Below are 17977 nucleotides of genomic sequence, written 5' to 3' on the forward strand. Positions count from 1 at the left end.
AGTCGCGACAATTAATACAGCAACTCGGTCCCCCTCCATACTACTCGCGATGCATGGTGGGACGCTGGACATGGTGAGGAATTGGCCGAACGCTGGTCGAGACGCACGACGATTGGCGGAACTGTCAAACCAGCAGAGCCGCCACGTATCTCCGATACCGGATGTTACTGTCTAGGGGAATAGCAATGGTATCGTTTGGTTCATACTGCGGTCGATAGGGGTCGCCACGTATAACAAATTTTTATATACGAAGACACGTCCATCTATATACTTATACGTAATATACATGTCCTTTGCACTTTTCATTTTAAATTTTTAGTATAACGTTTAAATAGAGTTGCGTGATCGACTATTGTGATAAGATATCACATCCTGTATATAAATTTGTTGTTTTTACGCTTTGCATCCTATATTGATCGTTAGAGAAATCGAGAAAATGACGAAAGAATATTCATTTCCTAATATAATTTTGACAGGTAATAAAATATTATGTTCGATCTTAATTTACTGCGACAATTTGATTACACACAACTGGAATATTAACATAATATTGTCCAAATATATTATTTCGATAACTAATAAAACATATTTTTCAAAATATAATATATATGTATAAATTTCATAAAAAATAAATTATTTCTTTATGTATTATTTATTTCATTGCATAAGAGATACTTGGTTTTAATTATATCTTGGTATTAAACTTAATTGTTTGATTTATATTCCATTTTATAATATATATACATACATTCAATAATATATATATTTTTTCATTGTAAAAATTAATACTAATAATTTAATTTATGTAAAAAATAATTTGTTTTATAAAAAAGAAATACATTTGTGTATACTATATATATATACACATATATACACAGTATACACAAATGTATATTATAGTACAATATAATAATGTATTATAAAACATTTGTATAAAATTAATTAACAGCATCATATAAATTTGCAGACACGAAGCATTGTATATTATCGCTCAATGTGAAGTATATGTGAATCTTGATAAATTCACTGATTTGGTCATTCGGCTTTCTTTGACTCGTCGTTATCGAACGATGATAGGTATGACCTAATGCTTCCGATCTGTCACCTAAATCACGTAGCTCGGCCGCATCCGTTCAATAGTGAGTACAAGCACGATCGCAATGATCGAAAATCACGAGAGGGTTTAGCGTGCTAATAAATTCCCGAGCGATCGTCTACACACATATCGGGTATTCGTATCGCGATTTAAGTGGCGAATTAGATCATCGGCTACGATGATCTAGAATGATTGGTAACGCCACGTTTGAATTTTTCATTGTAGTATATGTAAGGAAGATAGGTATAGTCAGCTCTCGATGAAAGTCTCGCGGGAATTGCATGTAGTTTTGTTACGTGTGTCACACGTAACAATCAGGAGGATTCCCTAAAGGGAAGTAGATTGCATTGCAAACGTCCGCGATGATCTCGGAAACTATTAGTATGCAACAACAACAACACACAGTATATAATAAAATCTACCTCGCAGCCAGATAAAATCGGCACGTATACAGGACCCGTTCTTTCGGGAGGCTCGTATATAATTAGTAATGCAGATAAATAAGATTGATAATATCAACAATATCAAAAATATCTTTTATCTTGATTTTAGATCGTAGATGGAAATATGAATTTCTATCCTAAATAATCTTTGCATTTTTTATATTATATAAATCGAAAAGATACATTAAAAAATCATTAATGTATCTTTTGTAATTCATAATTATTTTTTGTGTCCACTGAGTCTCTTAACTTTTCTACAAATTTAATTGTCAACCACATCATTTTACATCCATTTCTTTTTCTCTCTCTCTCTCTCTCTCTCAAATGATTTTTAAAGAGCTTAAAATCATCGTTTATCCACCTGTTGTGACGCGAAAGTACTAAGACTTCAAATAAAAAAAAAAAATTGGCTTCATTATAGAACGCAATTAAAAGATGATAATAGGAAAGCGAGAGAGGAAAGGGGAAAGAAAGCGCGTTGGAAATCTAGTATATATACAGTGTCCCAGATCTATCGGATAATAACACTTTGGAAACTTTTCGAACAAATTGCAAGTAACTTCCCTTGAGACAAGATTTTGTGTTATAAACTGTGAAGAATATCAATTCAATTTTTGGAAATTATATATATGTAAATATTAAAAAATCCTTATTCCTTCTCCTTTCATTTAAAATTTAAAATACTCCTTAATCCAATAGAACTCTCTTTTCCTCTCCTTCTCTCTTTAAAATTTAGCTATTAAAATATTTAAATATTTGGACTATATATGGGAAAATTTTAATCTCCTTCCATTGTATGAAATTTATCCCTAAAATATAGCTCTAAGCCATATAATATATATAATTGCTTATATTATATTAATTAATGTGTATATATTGATTAGTATTATATGTCAATTATTTATAGAATTGCAATATATGTTTATGAGATATATAATTTAGCAATTTTTCTATAAATGCAATAACATAAATAATATATAAACATTCCCATAATCACTCCCGTAAAAATATATCTCGTTACAGAAATGAAGAAAACTCAATGTCAATGAGTATCAATGATAGGTGTTAAAAATATTACGCTGTGAGATGGGAACATCCCGTAGAAGAGCGGAGGAAGCAAGGCGGGACAGGCAGCAGCGTAAACAAGGAGAATGCATCGCGGTGGTGGTACGACGGGGTACGAGGGCGAGGGGTTGTACCCGTCGCTCATGCGCGCTTGGAACCCCGCCCTGTCGCTTCGGGCCACGGCCTGTCCTGTCGAGGACTCTTCGCCGAGGTGGTCGAATAGTCACGCTTTAACCCGCGATCCGCGAGGCGGACAGCACTCGCCAGAAACGCGCAAGTGCTCGTAAAAGGAAGGAGGCCCCGCAAACATCTCTTCGGGCCCCTGTCTGTCGCGCTCGCGAGCCTTCACCGTGATACGTTTTCTCCTATCCCGAATCGTGGGAAAAAAATCGACACGAAAAAGGCACCGCAAGTTTGATTATGGTGTGTATTGTTCCATGAACCGAGGAAGGATCGACAGTGGTGGCAGATCGATTATCAACAGACGGGGAGTCGCGTGTGACGGGAATTTCAGGATCGATGTGACCGGCACCGATGCCAGGAATTCTGGCTGCGTGGCAACCAGTTGCGGATGCGAACTGGGGTTAAGTATAGAATCCATATTAAGCTTACCATGAATGATCCTTCGGCGTGAAATCGTATCAGAATCGCTGTCAAAATTCACCGATGGAGGCTCGCATGGATTTTCAAATCGTAGAGGTGCCTCTGGAGTAATTTACTTTTTTTTTGGTGGATCGATGTAGAGAGCATGACAGATCGTCGAGCGTCGCGACCGCTGTTGATTGCAATTCGAATGGAAAAGCGTTTTTATTCAGCGAAAGAGAATCGCTTTTAAAGTTCGCGAACGATCTGATCTGCATATACCGAGGATAGACAACATTGTATCACATCGATCCGGTTGGCATAAGTTTACATACGCGAATCTCTACAACTCCAATATCTTCGTCGTTCAAAATATCACAACGTGCGCCTTAATGATAACAAAAAAAAGAAAGGAAAAAGAAACGAATGACACAGGCCTAACTTGGGATCAACGGACTAACGATTTCAAAAATATCACGCGATTTTCTAACGCGTGAACGTCACGCAGCCTTTCTGAAAAGATTTTTACGTGTGCGACGAATTATATACGCGCCCGCATTATTGAAATGCACGTTTTCCTACAAAACAGCAACGGCTGAAAGGTCGTGATCGATCGACTCAATTTGATAACCTCCGAAAGGAAGGGGTACCTTAGGGTGTACCGTCATATACAGCGATAAAATGGGAACTGAAAAGTGAAAGAGGTGAGAGAGAGAGAGAGAGAGAGAGAGAGAGAGAGAGAGAGAGAGAGAGAGAAGTACTCAGAAAAGCCGTACGTGATTTATCTACGCCACGTCGAGATTTATAAGTACTGCTACTTGAGCGAGTATCTTTTGGACCTGAAGATGCAGACGCGGCGATAATCGAATTGACCGCGAAATGTCGTATCAAGACCCGTTCGCGGGAATGGCGGGCTTCGAGCTTTACGGCGCTACATCTATTTCAAGATCGTTTTTCGCGATATCCTTCAAAACTTGGGGAGAAAGCTCGCGACAATAGAATGTTCGTCGGTCAAACGATAATCGTTAATTAAAAATCGAATTAATTGCACTCTGGCCATAAATTATAAATCTTTAGTTTTGTATAAAAAAATAAAGAGAATATAGATCGTTTGGTGCAACCTTCATCGAGTCATACGACAAAACTACTCGACGACTGCACATCGCATTTTCAAAGGTCGAGCTAGTAGACGGCCTCACTCTCAATGTCTCCTAGATGCGAAAGACGGAAACCCGATCGAGTTCACTGGATCCCCCGTCCCCTGCCGGACGAGTTATCCACGAGAAAAACGATGGTCGACGGGTGTCTGCTTGACAGTTGATCCGCAGAGAATCGACAACTCCATAAATAAGCACGGCCTAAGCGATGATCGGCCTGTAGATTGGCGCGCTCGATGAATCGTCGCGGAAACGACCATCGAGAAGCAGCAGCGAGCACCACCCGAACAAAAAGAAGAGTCAGGAGAAGAAGAAGACGAAGGAGAAGAGAAGCTTATAGCCGCGTAGCGTCATCTCCCTCTCGAAAGAGCCGCGTTCCGGGTGATGCGCGGAAGTAGCTCCGAACTTCTGCTGGAGGCGAGCTGCAGCCAGTGCCAGAGCGATCACGATCGGAGGCATCGGCGTCGGGACAGCGACGACGGCGGCGGTGGCGACGGGTACGACTTCCACGAGCGGGAGCTACGTCGTCGCAAACTGTTGGAGCTCGGATTCGGCGCGTCGCGGCGCCGACCGCCACGGCGTACCTGCCGGCAGCGGCTTAACTTCTACGCCACGTCTGCCCTGGCCTTCGTCGCGACATCCGGCGGCGCGGCACTTCTTTTCCTGGTGCCGCTCTACGTCGATCCGGCCATTAGCACCCTGGCGGCGGACTTCTCGCCGCAGCCGGTCATCTGCACGACCTCGCGACGCGAGGAACTTGTCGGTCTCTTCAACTGCACATGGAGCTCGTGCCGCGAGGGTTGCACCAGTGACGTGTATAGGTGCACCCATATATATGTCACCTACACGCCGTGGAATAACGTCACGATGAGAAACGACACCGATAGTAGGAACACCATCGTCGCGACCAACGCCACGACCGCTCTGGGCACCGTCACTGCCGGTAGGATCGCTAAGCCGCCAGTTAGTTCCTCAGTATTCCTCAGTTTTTCTAAATGTAACTGTAAATGAGATCATTGTGTATTTAGCGAAAGGATTTAACGATCAAACGCACTCGATGAGATAAAGTACGGAAATTAAATAAATTTAATTGGCAATTTTTTCGATTTAATCGAAATACGTGATACGGAAAAATATAATGTCGAGAAGATAAGAGAGTAAAGTGGAGATTTGAAATATCATAATGCGATCTTGACTTTTCACAGACATAAAATTATCGATGAAATACATATATGATTTGTATCAACAGACGAGATATGTGAAATCCAAAAAAAAAAACATGACGGATATTTCAAATTTCCGTCTTCTTTGCCACTGTTATTTGACTGTAAAATAGAATGTAACCGCTTGAGAAATCGATATAAAATTGGAATACTTTCTAATTTGATAGATCAACATTGCATATGTGCTTGATAAGCGTAAAAAAGAAAGAAAAAAATTCGAATCTCCCCGACGCTAATCTTCGTTATAAAATATCTCTTGTTGAGCAGTATCCTCCCCGGGAGACGTCGAGGCGGTGCTGCTGGTGAACATCAAGGGCTGCGGATACCCGCCAACAGTCGACTGCGAGAACTTCACCCGCGAGTTGGGTTACGAGGGCGCGAAATTTCCCTGCCATTATAGCCGGGTGAACGGTAGTATAGTGATGGCGAACTATAATCGCGAGGCTCAGATCACCATCATTATGCACTTCTTCGCGGCGCCTTTCGTAGTGACTCTCGCGACCAGCGTCGCGCTGTGTGTGATGCACTGTGACTGCAGATGCACGCCGCCTCCGCGACACCCCCCGCGCGGCATGAGAAGATCCAAGGGCAACGATCTCAGGTAATTAATTTATCAGAATCGAAGACACAACCCTAGACAATTTTATTCCAGCAAGTATTATATCGGTTTGCCATTATAGTTTAGTAATCACATGCCCATATATTTAATACATACATATTGCGTACGAAATGAATTAAAATTTGATCTTTGTTGGTTGAATGGGATGTATTTAGAAGTAGAGAGTAGAGTAGAGTTGTGCGTGTGTGTGTATAAAATAAAGGTGCTTTGTAAAGGAGTTTTGCAAAACGCGCTATCGTGCTCGAAGCGAATTCCCATAATGACGACAAGTCACATACGAAACTGAATTGGAGTGTTAATATCGCAATTATTATAATATTACAGCTGCTGCATGAGTATAAAAAATCGATAACGAGTTAGAAGCATGCCGGAAGTCGTCCGTTTTAGAAGGTGTATTTGATGAGGCAAATAAACTTTCTAAACCATACGTAAGACAAAGCGACTTAACAATGAGATGTTACTCCAACGTACTTATCGTCGTCGTGAAACGATGCTAAACTCTTTCGGCTGCGAATACTGCCTTAAAAGGTATCTCAAAGATCATTTTTTCAAGGATTGATTGGTGTAATCTTATTAATCTTCGTGTTCCGTTGTGCATAAGTATTTATATTTATATGATTGCGCGATTAAATTAAACAATTTTTCTTAGAATTTTCTCTCTCTTCTATTTTTCATATTCGAGAAATCGGCAAGTGATTAATTTTTATTCGACACATAATCATCATGAATTTTGCGAGAGAAATATAGCCGTAACATCTTCACTGCCGATTATTAAGATATTATTTGAAATGCATTTGCAATTTGCAATATATCTCTCAAATTTCATAAAAGGCAAAAGAATTTTTCTTTAGTCGCTTGATTTGAAAATCAATACTCTCTTATCTCATAAACGCGAAAACAAAAATAAAATAGACTATCGTATCGATGATTTTTTTTTATATAAAAAGAAATGTTTGTCGAATAAATTTTTGAGTTTCAGACTTCACCGCTTTCGCAATACCGTCATTCGATTGAAATATTTTTACTGGCTTATGTTATATTTCTGCTGACTTTTCTTCTTCGAGGAAGCTTATACTGCATGCAACTCAAGTTTCTTTCGCAAAGTAGTAACGGACTAACGTTCCTTCCAAAGTTTCGCTATAATTTATATGCAAAACGCTTTGCTGCAAATATTAGTGTTTTTTGATCCACGACGGAACACGGAGCGCTGCCTTAGGTATAGAAATACACATTTATCATATTATTACAGAAAAGAACGAATCGCAGAAACGGAAATCGGATATCGATTCATCATCTCTCGTAATCCTCCGCTAATTAACACCAAAAGGCGCATTCATCTCATTAACAAAACGAGTGCGCCACCCGAAAGCCGTGACTGCGCTCTTCGTGCAACGCAATGAACATGTGTAAAAAGAGATCTCTAGAGTTATCGATCGGACGCCGTAAGTAATTTCGTGCACTCGGAATAATCGACAGCCCTCACGGTTGATATGTTGCGTAAACGAGCATACAGCCGCTGCGCCTAACTCTGATAATCCATCATTCTTCCGAATGTTTTCTCTCTCCTTGTGATTTTTTCTCCAGTCGCTAAAATAGTCATCGAAATAGTCACATAAGTCATGCCTTTTCCTCTTGCAGGAAAAAGATTTTATACAAGTATTTTATGTAAAATTCTAGTAATTTTCAAATTATCTTATAGCTTTTTTTATAGGTTTTTAAACCCCCAAAATTTTATAAATATCATATTACCAAAAATATAATTTACAATTGTTGTGATGTATCCGTAAACTTTTTGTCGCACTCATTAACCCTATATTATAAAAAAGGAGGTATTAAATTTATAAAATAAAAAATCGTATATTCAGAAGCTCTAATATAATAATAATAATAATAATAATGATAATAATAATAATAATAATAATGATAATATGATAATAATAGTAATAAAAAGAATAATAATAATAATCTCAAAGTGAAGAAAAAAAGAAAGAAAGAATTATATATATACTTTTCTATATAATATTACTTTCTCTTTTAAAACGTAATATCTTGTCGTCCATATCGAAGAGATGCCGGAAATGGATTTATCGAGTTTCGCGCTGCGGCTCTACGAGAGTAAAATATTAATCTATGTCCGGGCGACGGCAAATGCGAGAGTCAAAAGTCATGGCCTTTCTGCTGTTTTTAAGCATCGCTATCCAACATTACGCGCCTCGGGGGTTTATATAGCCCTCCGAAAAAGACTACTTTGTTATCTTTCTACTTTTCACCGTTTGTCATTTCCACAACGATGGCATTAGAAGACGGAGGATCTTGGGAGTGGCGAGGGTGACAGCTGGCAAATAGCAGCCTCGGCTGTCATACATCAGAGACTTGGATTAACCGGCGACCATGGCTGGTGTTATTTCTTCCTCTCTCTCTCTCTCTCTCTCTCTCTCTCTCTCTCTTTGCTTCTCCTCTCTTCATATCTCTTCTTTATCACTTCTCTTCGCGAAATCTTGCTTGCTATATATCGCTTGTATTTCCACTGCAGATGGTATTTCTATTGTCATGGGACTTTCCGTTTTTATCTCGCCAGGCCACAAATCGTTGTAATCCGTAATAATGTAATTACGTTTGCCCATGGATCTCTGGTCCCGGAATTATCTCAAGGTAATGGCGTGCTAGCTGAACGAAACTAACGTATTGTACTTCATGATTCATGCTTTTGTGTCTTGACAATATTTTTTAGTGAAATCATTATTTATATATTTTTTATTATTAGTCGCAATTCTCGCTCAAAGTAGTGCAAATAAAGATTTGAGATCTCACGCGCGTTACGAAATTTATGAAGATTATAAAAAGAATACGAAATAAAATTTTATAAGAAATAGTATGTATCGTGAATTCGTATAGTATACTTGCTTTCCACAGGATCTACTTAAATCAATGGGATCAATTTAAAGTGATCTATTAAAGCGATTTTGTATGCCATTTGACCTCCGTCCGATGATACATCGAAATTCTGTCGTGCACGACAGAGAGAAGGTACGATATACGATACTGAAGTGTCACTTTTACCGGAGATCAAGTTTCGTATCAAAGGAGAAGATGAAGCATGGCGCGAATTCCGCGTATTCTTCTCTCTCAGAATTTCTACGCAACAAACGAATAAGCCGGCCGCGATATGAGATTCTCTTCTTCGAGGCCGAAAAATTCTTCTCAAATGTGAAAATTTATCCTGGCGAGATACGTTCGAATACCCTCGTCTTTGCTAACGGCAAACTTTTCATTCAAATTTTACGGAGTATAAATTATGTGAGATAAACTCGGAATACTTCCATTTCCTGTGAAAAGGAACTACTTCCTGGAAGCAAAAGTTAACTCTCTTAAATTTGCACAGAGCAAAGTATGTAATTGCCTTGCGAAATAATATACATTATGTGCTTGACAATTCGTTTTTTTTTTTTTTTTTTTTTTTTTTTTTTTTTTTTTTTTTTTAAGAATTAGTCAAGCTTTCGAGGGAAACAAGACGAAGTAGTGTATTTAGGCGTGCTCGTTAACTTGCGACCACAACAAGATGTAAGCGGATAAATAGGATTAAAAAAATCCCACCGAACTTTTAATTGAAATAACGCTTCAAAAGAACCGTCGCTTCGTATCGATATGTGAATGAGAGAAAAAGTCTCGGTGACTCATTTTACGACATGGTTGCAATTTCTATACGGGTATTAACGCGAGAGAACGGATGAAATTTTGAACCAGCATCACAGTATGCATTTTTCTTTGAACGTATGAAGGACAGTTAGTTTTAAGAAGAAATTCTCTTTCTCTCGTGCAAGTTATTAAATATATTTATAGTTTCCATCTTCTCTCCTAGATGTTGAAAGATATTATAAGTATACTTTTGCTAACAGATTAATTTTTATTCATTTAAATGCCTGTTAAAATACAATAGTAAGAAAAAAATTACATTTATTGTGTATTACATGTAACAGATAAGTAATTAAAAAAACTCTTTGTGTAGCGAGGGAAATTACTGTTTAATTTTGACATGTAATTTTTTCTCAAATCAAAACATCCATGATGTAACAACGGGAGATATGATTAATGATAATTTCTTTTTTTAATGAAAACTCTTAATATGATTTAAAAGGAATAAAATATTTTCACATATCCAGTATTTCTACAAACTCTGAATAGAATGTAATAATATTTCGCACTCGTTTAACATGAAACGTAAATGACATATTTTTAATAAAATGTGGTATATTAAAATACGTTATTTCACATTCCGTGACATTTATAATTGAACGGATGTATATCGTAAAAACGCGCCAATTAATCTACAAAGTTACAACTTTATTCTTATTGCGATTGTTCCGTAATGTGCACGCGCTTCGGTATGAGAACAAATGTCGGAATTTCCAATTATGCGCGAACTCCAGCTTTCGCCCGCCCAAGCCGGTTAATTTGACACTTGAGCAATGCTCTCCTTCCGTACGGTTCGGTCGCATCGAACCATAAACTATCGGCAGTAATCGAGAAAAAGAAAGATAAAAGAGTAGGTCGTCCATTGTCTCGCACACGCAATAGCATTTATTTTGCATTTTTCGCGAAATGCACAAATGTTGTTGGTTTTACAATTTCATTAAATATTTAGCGACTCAAAGCGCAGGTACGATTATTTACAATCTCTCGTGCACGCATTCTTATTTATATTGCATTATCACGATCGTTGGCATGTAATGCATAATCGATAGTACATTGAAAAATGTTTGATACAAACAAAAAAAGAATATCTAATTTCTCTTTCTCTTTTTTGTAAAGAGTTTAGGATAAAAGATTATATAGGATAAAAGATTTTTCAGTAACTTAAGTAATGAAAAAAAATAATGAACTTTAACTTATACATTCATCAAAATTTTATATAAAATTAAATTTTATAAAATTTTTACAAATTCCATTCCACTTTGTGTGATATACAATACATATTGTAAATATCGTATTCTTTTATTTCGAAATACATGCATAAAACTTTTCATTATTTAGGATGGCATTTTCTCGTTCAAATGGCTCACTTTATCATAATTATTACCTATTATTTGTCGCATAATTCCCCGGGCAATCAATTAACGCAATTATATAAACGCACGAACATAAATTACGTATAAAATCGCATATGGGTACGCACAATTTTACAGCTTACATAGGATCAGAGAGATTTAAGGGCGACCGACTTTACCGAAGCGCACGCAAAATGCAATTGCAGTAGCGGTGCTTAATTGCTCCATGTTGCAAAGGATGTGTAACTGCCTCCGTCTCTAACACGGAGGAGTTTGCGGTAATGGCGATACATCGAAGGAAGATTAACTCTATGGAGCTTAATTATGGTGCAACGGGACTAACCCGACGGGGAAGGATAACAGGAAGGGATGTTAATAATGGGCTATCTACAGAAGACGGACAACTTTCATTGCCGTTAGGATTTCTTGCAACTGCTGTTTATCGCGCGCGATTTTCATAAATTTGATGATTAAATATGATAAAAATATTCGAATCACTATTTTTATGTAAAACAGGAACGATTATATTTTTTTAGATATTGAAGAAAATAAAAATAAATAAATAGATAAAAATAGATAAAACCATTAAATGTATGAAGCAAAATTTTTTAAATATTGTAATATACATATATGATATTTTTAGATTTTCTTTCCGAAATATTTATATTTCCTTATATAACAAATACAGTACATATAAAAAAATATATATATATACATATCTTATTACATAAAAAAAAATACGGAATACATATAAAATTCATATCCTTGGATATTCAGTTTTCTTAACTTGTTGTTTTGTCAGGATCAACAACGTAATAGAGAACTCGGTATCTCTATTTTCTTCGACATTTTGTTATCTGTACAAATATTTGATTCATCAACTAAGTTACACGTAAGTTCCTTTTCATTAGACGAAACTTCCTGAGAAATTGCATGGTCAATTACTAAAGCAGTCTCTATTCTAAACCCTCTCAATGGATCTATTCAAGATCCCCGATTATTGACTATTTATTCAATCTTGTGCTCGCGCTTATTCCCATCTCGCGGCATTGCAGTTTCGATCAAACTAAATCAGTTCATGACGGGTCTTCGAGGTCGCGCGTTACACACAAAACACACACACACACACACACAAGTCCGTCTCTTATACACCCATACGTACGATCTTATACACATCTACCACGTAGTGGCAGGCGCCACTGCTCGGTACGATCGGTGTGGAAGCCGTTATCTAGCTCACTATTAGGCACGATTCTAGTTTAATTGCTTTTGATGTACGCCCTGGCCGCATAGAAACACCCATGTTCTTTTAAAAGTAAAAGCGAATTTCTATGATATCAACGCAAACATGTCAAGTTATTTTAAAGGATTTTATCCTTCTAATTATAGCAAACAAATTTACATTGAATATTGCAAATTAAATAGCCAAGCTGAAAATATATTTACGTAAATTTTTTTCTTGCGATAATTATTTCACCCAAATTTCGATAACCGAAGCGAAGGTTTTTATCTCAAAGATTTTTTATTTCACTATTTATAGACAGAATCGAGAAATGTATTGTGTGTAATTTTATCGCGCAATTGTAATGAAAAAATTGAAGTTAAGAAGCAAAGTGAAATCGTGGATATATTTCCTGATAATATCTCTTAATAGATTCTGAAAATTCATACCTTAACATTTTTGAAAAATTATTGATTGAAATTTTCGCTCCGATTTCCTACCTCTTGGAATTATGCGAAATAGTGCCACCGTTGTTGTTGTTTACTTCATATTGCACTGAAAGTTTATTGTCATTTGACACGCGATGAGGCAAAGTAGCAATGCTAGAAACAATATGAAGAGTGGAATGCAGGTCATGGCGCGTCTCTTTTTCAAGTGCACTCTCATATATGCCTTCGTTGAACGAGACTGATTTTCCACGCCAGGATTCTGTTTTGATGCTCGCTTTAATTATTTAGAAGTGATTCGAAGCGCTTGGCCGAGATCAAAATTAATTAAAAATGCATACGCTACATTCGAAACACGAGCATAATAATCGAAATCGATAGTGAATTTGCAACAATCGATGATACTAATATAACTGAACGACGAAATCGCAATACGCGTTGCATAACGTGATAATTAGACGATATATTCAGTCGATAGATCGTTGTCTCTATTTTAAACGACAGTTATTCGGTGCTGTCGACGTTAATCACCCTACAACATTTCTATGAGACGGAACTATTATATAAAAGAGTGTTGATTTCAACCAGTTCGCTTCATTTTTATTATAGTTTCTTTCATCTATATTGAGAGAAAAAAGCTCTTTTGTCTTATATTATATAATATATAAATGTCGATACTGTAAACTATACGGGGGAGGGGGGGGGGAGGGGAGGATAATTATAAATAACATTTGAAATATGTTCAACGTTCAAAAATGGAATTTTACTATTGTGTTTTTAAATTTGAGGAAATTCAAAATCATGTGATCTAACGTACACATATAGGTTCAATAATATTCACATACACACATCTTATCGTTGACAATCTCTGTCAAATCACGGGAAAACGATAATCTTAAATTAATCGACCTAAACTTTTGCAATGATGATTGACACGTTCAGTATTTATTCAGACACAGTAAACGAATAGGATTGAGTTACATGTATAAATCTTTGCTCATTGGCTGAGCGATAAAAACGATCCTAATACGTTTATCATGTCCTCACAAATAAGTTATGCACGAAGTTTAGAGCGTTGAAACAAGTTCCTAAGCAATTCAGGGAACAGATGGCGAAACAGCGTTCATCGATCGTGTCCCTTGTCGTCCTGCTGCTAGTTCCCAGTGAAAGGTAGTTACGACGAAAAATATTTCAAATATGAGATTCATGCGTTCACCTAGATAAGTCAGGTTTTTCTTCATTTTGTCAACACACTGTCTCTACGTCTATCTACTCAACACTATTCTGATTTTATAATTTTTTTTTTCTGTTGCTTTATGGACCATTGTCAAAATTCACGTTTTAATTTCTATCATACGTCCCGAAATCTGAAATAATGATTCTACGTCACATATTATGGACAAATTGCAATGTTAATTACAATACGAATGGACAAACGAAATATATAATACGTGTTTATTTTTAATATTGAACACATCATATAAAGGGCTAAATATATAAAAAATGCAAATATTTATTATTTATTATACTATTATGTAAATCATATATATATATATATATATATATATATGTATATGATCTACAAGAAAAACAAACAAATTAAAGATCTACAAGAAAAACAAACAAATTCAATTATCAATTGAATTATCAGCAAATCAAATCAATTTAAAAAAAAACATTTATTTTTTATATTTGTCTATTTCGCCCGTTTTTCAGAACTTATCATTTTACAACAAGAATTGTCAATTTTATTTTATAGCTATCTTTCAATGACGAAAAGTTAAATATATACGATATATATTATAATGTACTATTTATACTTGTTTGTGTAATCTATGAAAGACTTCAATTTTTTCCAGGTTTATTCAATATGCAATTGCAAAAAATACGGTTGCTTACATGTTATGTTCTAATTTTTGCGGCACTTAAGTGTAGTAAATTAGATTTTTCGAGTAAAAAATTAATGCAAGAGTATGTACTTGAGCAAGAATGGAGAGTCGGTCTCGAAATCGGCGGAAATCGAATGAAGCGATCCCAGTGAGATCATTCTAGAAAAGGACTAAACTTAGCTTCTCAGTAGCGAACTAAAATTTCTGTTAGAAATTATATGTCTGGAAATTCGGATATGAATAAGAAAAAAACGCTTGAGGTACCTCACTCAATAAACTGTAGACTATAAATGATGTAGGTTTACAAAGAATAGATTTTTTTCTCTCTCTTTCTTTTTTCATCTCTTTTTTATGTTGACGGCAACTTTATAGCGTTTATAATTTATTTTATATTCTTTGTAGTTTCCCGATTTTAAACGAGAGTGAATTTAATACATACTTAATTTTCACGATTGTTTCACGTGTGATGTATATACGTGTATAATACATCGTAAAAAAAAACAAAAAAACAAAAAAAAAACAGGTCACTTAGGAAAATTATATCGATCCACTTCCGGAAAGAACAACGGCGAAAAAAGCGCGGTTAAACAAGGATTTGCAAAACGGGGCGAGAAAAATCCGTAATCGACCGCAAGGCGGTCGGTCGAGAGAAGTGTAGCTTGGCAAGGACATCGCTGGTGGTATAATAAAAAGAGATACCGTAAGTTTTTTGCGGAATTTCTTTTGCCGCCAATCCTCGCCTCGAGGGACAACTGGCGTGGGCGTCGAAAATGCACTTCGTTCCACTCTAGACAATGTTCGATACTCGCTGTTTCGCCATATTGTCACGTTTATTTTTGGTACATACATACCCTGCGGCAGATTGTTTGATGCAATTAGCAGTTTGCGCTTCACTTCATTGATTTAAGTATTTCTCTATGAATACGATTTTTATAAATAAAAACGGCAAAACGTAAAGTAAATGTCTCACCAAGGATAGATCCATTTTCACGCATACATTTGTTGCACGCGTAATATAAAAATTTTATTTTATATAACAGAGGAAGGCATTATCTTTTAGCAAAATGGAATTTTGTATAAACTTTCCGGTTGTGAGTATTCACTATATTAAGCTCTCAACAAATTTTTCTTTCTTTGAGCATAAACTGCGTCGCAACATTCTTTCCACAATCTTTTCAAAGAATAAAGAAAAAAAAGAATTGTTTCATACACTAAATTGTACAACTCGATATACGTACCATTGCCATGTTCGCTTTTCCTTCGTGTTCGTAGCAAAGCGTTAAAAATATACTTGCTTGACAGCTACAAGTTGCTGCTGGGGAATTTGCGCAGCATCCAAACTGCTGGACACGAGCGACTTGTTGTGCTTCTCGGCAAAGCTCCCTTGAGTGTGCAAAAAATGTGGCAGCGTGGCGTGCCAGCGCTTTAATTCGAAGATCCCCTTTTTTTGTGGGATAAAGAGAGCGAGACAACTTCCCCCGGTTGCTGACTAATAAAGCAAACTTGGCAGATGATAAATATCTAGGGTTAATTAAACTAAAATCCTAGGGCGTAATTATTTCGCAGTTCTTGATTGTGCGGCACAAACCGATACTGCGGTTTTACGTCGATTTGACATTGCGGGGAAAAATGAACGCGACTCTTTTAATTAATAAAAATTAAATATCTTCTTTTATATAAAGGACTTCTATTCCGGTTTTATTCCTGTTACATCTTTTGATCTTACGATGCGGCTGTCAACATAGCTTATAATATTAAATCACATCATTTTAAACAGAAGAAAAGAAATTCGGAATACGAGATAAAAACTTGTTATTAATTTTAAAAAATTTGTTCTTCTAGAGAAAATATTTAAGAAATCAAATATATGTGATTTTTTTTTAAGTTAGATATTTAAGTATTTACATGAATATGAAACATAAAGAGATGTTATAATATGGATAGAATTTTAATAAAATAAAATGTAAAAGAAAAAGCGTGAGTCACGAGTAAGTCAAAAGATAGACTATATTTAAAAGTCAAATATTTGACACATCTTTTGAAATCCAATAGACTTCAAAATAAATGTAGAACATTTATAGTTGAAATGTACTTTATGTACATTTCAATAATCTGTCGTGTCATACAAATTATCATATTAAAATTTTTATATTTTAATTGAATAATTCAGAAACACACTTCTCTTAATATCTCAAGTTTAGCATCGTTTCTGTACATACATATAAAGAGTAAAGTATAATATTCATAATCTTAAATATAAAAGAAGAGAGAAGAGTTGAATCTTCTAACGTTTTAATATTCATTTTCCTCCTAATCATTAAGATATCTCTAATTTAAAATAAATAAATATATATATATATATATATATATATATATATATGTATATGTATATATAATTGAACAAAGTAATTGAACAAAGAAATATCTGAAATAATATTGATGCTATTCACGTAATATAAACGTTCTTTTTTGTTACATAATACTTTCAATACAGTTGGACGTGTTAAATTACGATTATATAACGTTGATATAATGTCGTTTACAGATTCCCGATACAATTATCCACGTTTATCGAATAAAATGCTCAAATGAAAAGCGTGATATTTGTGTTGGCGAGTACTGCCGGAAACGCGATCAAAAATTCATGGCGAGAGATACAGTGCCAACAGCGGCAAAATCATCGATGATCCTATGAAAAATTAGTTTTTAACTTAGCCTAAGGCAGTCGCAGATCTCATTCCTAATTATCCTTCATTCCTTTAAGCGTATATACATATATATATATATATACTCGTAATTTATATAATTTAGCACGTTCAACTTTATTGAAAGTATTATGTAACAGAGAAGAACGTTTGAATAGCATTGATATTATTTCAGATATCTCTTTGTTCAATTACTTTCGCATCGTTTTGTTCACTATACAAACGTATATTACCCTTTAGAAAGCTATATATAACATAAAAATAAATTTATTTTATCAATTTGTTTTTCTATATTTCGTGATTCATAACTTGATATGCGCTATAAATAATTCTGCGTCGCCTCTTGAAATTTATATATCGCTTTGTCCAATTGCACGTATACATATGGATTGAGTTTTGTGATGTATCGTATGCTGGTCTCTCTCTCTCTCTCTCTCTCTCTCTTTCTCATCTAATGTCGAAATTATATGCGAGTATTCCGGCAG

The 17977-nt window shown here is 35.7% G+C and overlaps 1 protein-coding gene across 2 annotated transcripts in view; it reads left to right on the forward strand.

Moving 5' to 3' along the window:
* The first annotated feature begins 2764 nt into the window (after positions 1-2764).
* Positions 2765-17977, forward strand: part of Teh1 (tipE homolog 1) — a 34872-nt gene continuing 19659 nt past the window's right edge. The window contains exons 1-3 of one of the 2 annotated variants that reach the window (XM_070312981.1): positions 2766-5286; positions 5834-6167; positions 6510-6713. In XM_070312981.1, coding sequence (XP_070169082.1) covers positions 4728-5286; positions 5834-6167; positions 6510-6537 — 921 coding nt within the window. In that variant the 5' untranslated portion in view covers positions 2766-4727 and the 3' untranslated portion in view covers positions 6538-6713. Of the gene's footprint in view, positions 5287-5833; positions 6168-6509; positions 6714-17977 lie in introns of those variants that run through there. The other variant, XM_070312971.1, reaches the window with a different exon arrangement.

Source organism: Polyergus mexicanus, unplaced genomic scaffold, assembly GCF_030449975.1.
Source record: "Polyergus mexicanus isolate NDT 795.1 unplaced genomic scaffold, iyPolMexi1.0 SCAF_2, whole genome shotgun sequence".
NCBI classification, from domain to species: domain Eukaryota; kingdom Metazoa; phylum Arthropoda; class Insecta; order Hymenoptera; family Formicidae; genus Polyergus; species Polyergus mexicanus.